General features: G+C 33.8%; 1 protein-coding gene across 1 annotated transcript; it reads left to right on the top strand.

The window, feature by feature from the left end:
- The first annotated feature begins 1283 nt into the window (after window positions 1-1283).
- LOC125824760 (polygalacturonase-1 non-catalytic subunit beta) lies at window positions 1284-3557 on the top strand. Its single transcript, XM_049504109.1, has 2 exons — window positions 1284-1442; window positions 1733-3557. The coding sequence occupies exons 1-2, from the start codon at window positions 1374-1376 to the stop codon at window positions 3554-3556; spliced, it is 1893 nt and encodes a 630-aa protein (XP_049360066.1). The 5' UTR covers window positions 1284-1373; the 3' UTR covers window position 3557.
- The last annotated feature ends 1272 nt before the right edge of the window (window positions 3558-4829 follow it).

Here is a 4829-nt window from a genome sequence, read left to right as displayed (position 1 = left end):
ATTTTTCAATACAAATATCATTTCTTTGTTTTTTTTTTTTAAAAAAAAAGAGAATTTGACCAATCAAATATAGAAAAAATTGAAAAAGTACTACGCACCAAACAAACCCTACATATTCCACATTTTAAGGAGACTCACAAGCATACATCTTTTGATAATCTAATAACATAGAAAAAATTCATGCTATAATTTTCTTTATTCATTTATATTTGTCAAATATTTTTAAAATATATTTTTATATTTACTAATAACTTTTAAATTATCAAAATATGGATATTAATTATTATTTCTTAAAAGTCGTACAAAATCTAAGTAAACAAGTAAAAGTGAATCCAATGAATAATTTTTAAAAAAAGAAGAAGTAACCATGCTTTTATTGCAAGGTAAGGGGGTTGGTTCTTGGTGTGGGGTGGGTTCCCAATGTTGTAATGCCCTAATGTTTAGGGTAGTCCTCTTTTTAAGCCTTTGCTTGTCTCAATGAATACTCTCAAAGAGGTTCATTAATGTTTTGGAGTTCCCAAAATGCAATGCCCTCTCTTCAAAACTTTCTTGTCCAACTCATTTTTAATATTACTCATTCCTAGAGATTTCTCTTATAAATAAATGTGAAAATATAAATTGAAATTTGAAATCTTTACTTTGAAGGGCTAAAATGTCAAGGCAAATTACAGAACAAACAACTTGGAGTAATTTTTTTAAAAAGATATGAGTGGTCCACATCAGGAAGCAGATATAAACAAAGCAAAAGCTCTTTGTTCACTAAAATGTGTAACAAAAATCCTTCTCAAAACTATGGGATTACTCAAGAAACCAAAACCTTCTACTATATATTGTACTACTCCCTCGTTTCATATCACTCGACCCTTGTTGACCTAATGTATCCTTTAAAAAATAATTAATTATTTTATTATTAATAATTTGAAATACTAAATTTAATTATTACACGACATTACATAATTATTTAATATCAAGAATAATATAGAAAGAATAAAAAACTCTCTTGAAACATCTATTGAAATAGAAAATAGTGATTGTTTCACCTTAATCAAATATCTTATGTTTGAGCGCTAATTTTGTTAAGAGTGCTACTTTCGAATGGGTCTTACAATATGCGATTTAAATTTAAGAGAAGCTACAATATGAATTTCGGATAAAGAGTGGAAAACAAAAAAAAAACAAAAAAGTAAGTGGTGATAAATAGTGTTTAAACTATAAAGGGGGCAAGAACTAACCCCACACTCCATCATCCTCTCTATTTTCTACTATACTCTTTTAGAACCTTCTACTATAAATTATGTGCCTCCAACCAAACCTCCCCACCAACATTCTACTCTTCACCTTCTCTCTCTTTCTATCTGTTACACACCAAAGAAATGCACACTAAAATTCTTCTTCCTTCTTGCATCTTACTACTTCTTTTGTTCTCACTACCATCCTTCAATGTAAGTAACAATCTTCAACTCATCTATTTCAACTTCTTGAACTAATCTTGATTTGTCACAAAGATTGTACCTTTATATGTACCCACTATGTGTCAATTAAGTAATCTTGATTTTTGTCATAATAATTGTAGCTTTATGTACCTCACTAAGTGTCAAATGAAGTAATCTTGATGTTGTCTAAAGATTGTATTTTTATGTACTCATGGACTTAGGTGTCAAATGAAGTAAATCTTGATTTTGTCATAAAGATTGTAACTTTATGTATTGATGGGGTTTTGGTGTCAATGCAGGTTGTTGTAGCTGGAGACGGTGAATCTGGTAACCCATTTACACCCAAAGGTTATCTGATTAGATACTGGAAGAAACAAATCTCAAATGACTTACCAAAGCCATGGTTCCTTCTGAACAAGGCATCTCCATTGAATGCTGCACAATATGCAACTTACACTAAACTTGTTGCTGATCAAAATGCACTCACCACACACCTCCACACCTTCTGCTCTTCAGCAAATCTCATGTGTGCACCAGATCTGTCACCAAGTCTTGAAAAACACAGTGGAGAAATCCATTTTGCGACTTACAGTGACAAAAACTTCACCAATTACGGAACCAATGAACCTGGAATTGGAGTTAACACCTTCAAGAACTACTCTGATGGAGAAAACATCCCTGTAAATTCTTTCAGGCGTTACGGTAGAGGTTCTCCCCGTGATAATAAATTTGACAATTATGCCCCTGATGGAAATGTAATTGACCAAAGTTTCAATTCCTATAGCACAAGCACTGCAGGCGGTTCAGGCCAATTCACAAATTACGCCGCAAATACCAATGTCCCCAATCTGCATTTCACTTCCTATTCCGATCAAGGAACAGGAGGTGAACAGAAATTCACAACGTACTCGCAACAAGGAAATGCTGGTGACCAATATTTCAAAAGCTACGGCAAAAATGGGAATGGTGCTAATGGTGAATTCGTCAGCTATGGAAATGACACAAATGTTCTTGGCTCAACATTTACAAATTATGGTCAGACAGCAAATGGGGGAGACCAAAAGTTCACATCTTATGGTTTCAATGGCAATGTTCCTGAAAATCATTTCACGAACTATGGCGTTGGAGGTAATGGTCCATCTGAAACTTTTACTAGCTACAGAGATCAATCGAATGTTGGAGATGACACGTTCACTACCTATGTTAAGGATGCAAATGGCGGTGAAGCGAATTTCACCAACTATGGTCAATCATTCAATGAAGGTACTGATGTATTCACTACTTACGGTAAAGGGGCTAATGACCCACATATTAATTTCAAAACTTACGGAGTTAACAACACTTTCAAAGATTATGTCAAAGATACTGCCACATTTTCCAATTACCACAACAAAACTTCCCAAGTTTTAGCATCGTTGACCGAGGTCAACGGTGGTAAAAAGGTGAATAACCGGTGGGTTGAGCCCGGAAAGTTTTTCCGGGAGAAGATGTTGAAGAGTGGTACAATCATGCCTATGCCAGATATAAAGGATAAGATGCCTAAAAGGTCATTTTTGCCCCGGGTGATTGCTGCGAAATTACCGTTTTCTACTGCAAAAATTGCTGAGCTGAAGAAAATCTTCCACGCCGGAGATGATTCTCAGGTGGAGAAGATGATCGGCGATGCATTGAGCGAGTGTGAAAGAGCACCGAGCGCCGGTGAGACGAAACAATGTGTTAACTCAGCTGAAGATATGATTGATTTCGCAACATCAGTGTTGGGTCGAAACGTCGTGGTTCGAACGACTGAGAATACAAAAGGGTCCAATGGAAATATCATGATAGGATCAGTCAAAGGAATCAACGGTGGAAAAGTTACCAAATCAGTATCTTGTCATCAGACGTTGTACCCTTACTTACTGTATTACTGTCATTCGGTTCCTAAAGTCCGGGTCTACGAAGCGGATATTTTAGACCCGAATTCAAAGGCTAAGATCAATCATGGTGTTGCGATTTGCCACGTGGATACTTCTTCATGGGGACCGACTCACGGAGCGTTCGTTGCACTCGGGTCGGGACCCGGGAAAATAGAGGTTTGTCATTGGATCTTTGAAAATGATATGACTTGGGCAACTGCTGATTGAGTGAGCCAAGAGAGAAAAAAAGGGTATTGAATAAATGTGCAAAATTTCTAATTCGGGTTGAACCGGGTGTGTTACAAGAAGAAGGAAAAAGGTACCACTGGTTTGACTTTTATAGTAATTATTATTATTAATCATTAATTATCATAGTCTTAATTTATATTTTGTGTAATTTTCGTGTAAGTTCCACTTTGCCTTCATTAAGTTTGAATGGCTATCAATTTACATTATTTGTCATGTAATCATTTTATTGTTGTCTCATATTTGGGCAAAGTGATGTAGTTATTGCTAGATGATTTGTGCTATTATTTAATCATACAAAAGAGAAAAATAGATTAACAATATGCACATTAGGGCTAAAACGCTCTTTAAAACAGACAAATCTATGTTGAACATGACTTGAACTCAAGACAATTGATTTCGTTGAGTCTTAAAAGGTACATTCTTGTCATCTATAAAAGTATAAAGTAGGTAAAAAAAAAAAGTTAACTTTGTGACAGAAATGTGATATGCCTCTTTTTGCCTGCTTTTTTTTTTCTCTTTCTTTTGGTTAACTAATTCTTTGTCCTCTAATTTTCTTCCTATAATAGTAACTTATAACTTCCGTTATTTGGATGTAAAATTGTTATTCTATAGGTTTATCTAACTAGCCCTAAGAAGTACTAATTTAAAATCGTCAAGCTTTTCCAAATCCGTTTTCTAGGGATTTTAGCTTTCATTATAGTGGTATAAAAACTTTATTCTAACCATGATTTTTTTTATCTTAAATTAACATATTTCTGAGTTCGATTCATCAAATTCATGGTGAAGTGTGTGGATTCTCGCTTTTTACAAAAAATGATTCCCTAATATATGGATAGGGAGTAATTTTATACGCTTGTGATGAAAGTTAAGTTTTCAAAGAAAACATTTATAATAACTAAATATCAGAAAATAACTTCCTTAAAAAACATATTTTTAAAAAGTAATTTTTGATATACCATATGGTAAAAAAGAGTATGGTCAATTTCAACATTAAATTAACCAGTGTAAGAGGTATGACTGCCTGCACAATATTCATTACATCCAATAAAAGAAAAATTGAACACACAACTACCTTCTACTAAATGTGCAGACTAATAAATCAAATCCATAGAATCAAAGAAGATGAAAATAACAAAATCTTAGCCACCTTCTTATTAGGAGATTTAGAGCCCGTTTGGATTGACTTAAAAAAAGTAACTTTTCAAAGTGCTGGAACTTATTTTAAAAATAAGTAGTTATGTGTTTGGATAAA

This window comes from Solanum verrucosum, unplaced genomic scaffold, assembly GCF_900185275.1.
Source record: "Solanum verrucosum unplaced genomic scaffold, falcon-dt-bn FXZP01000200.1, whole genome shotgun sequence".
NCBI classification, from domain to species: domain Eukaryota; kingdom Viridiplantae; phylum Streptophyta; class Magnoliopsida; order Solanales; family Solanaceae; genus Solanum; species Solanum verrucosum.
This window is presented reverse-complemented; position numbering and strand designations above follow the sequence as displayed.

Coding starts and splice junctions, on each gene's coding strand:
- LOC125824760 (XM_049504109.1), top strand. CDS start 1,374: ATGCACACTAAAATTCTTCTTCCTTCTTGCATCTTACTACTTCTTTTG. Junction 1,443..1,732: donor TCTCACTACCATCCTTCAAT/GTAAGTAACAAT, acceptor GTGTCAATGCAG/GTTGTTGTAGCTGGAGACGG.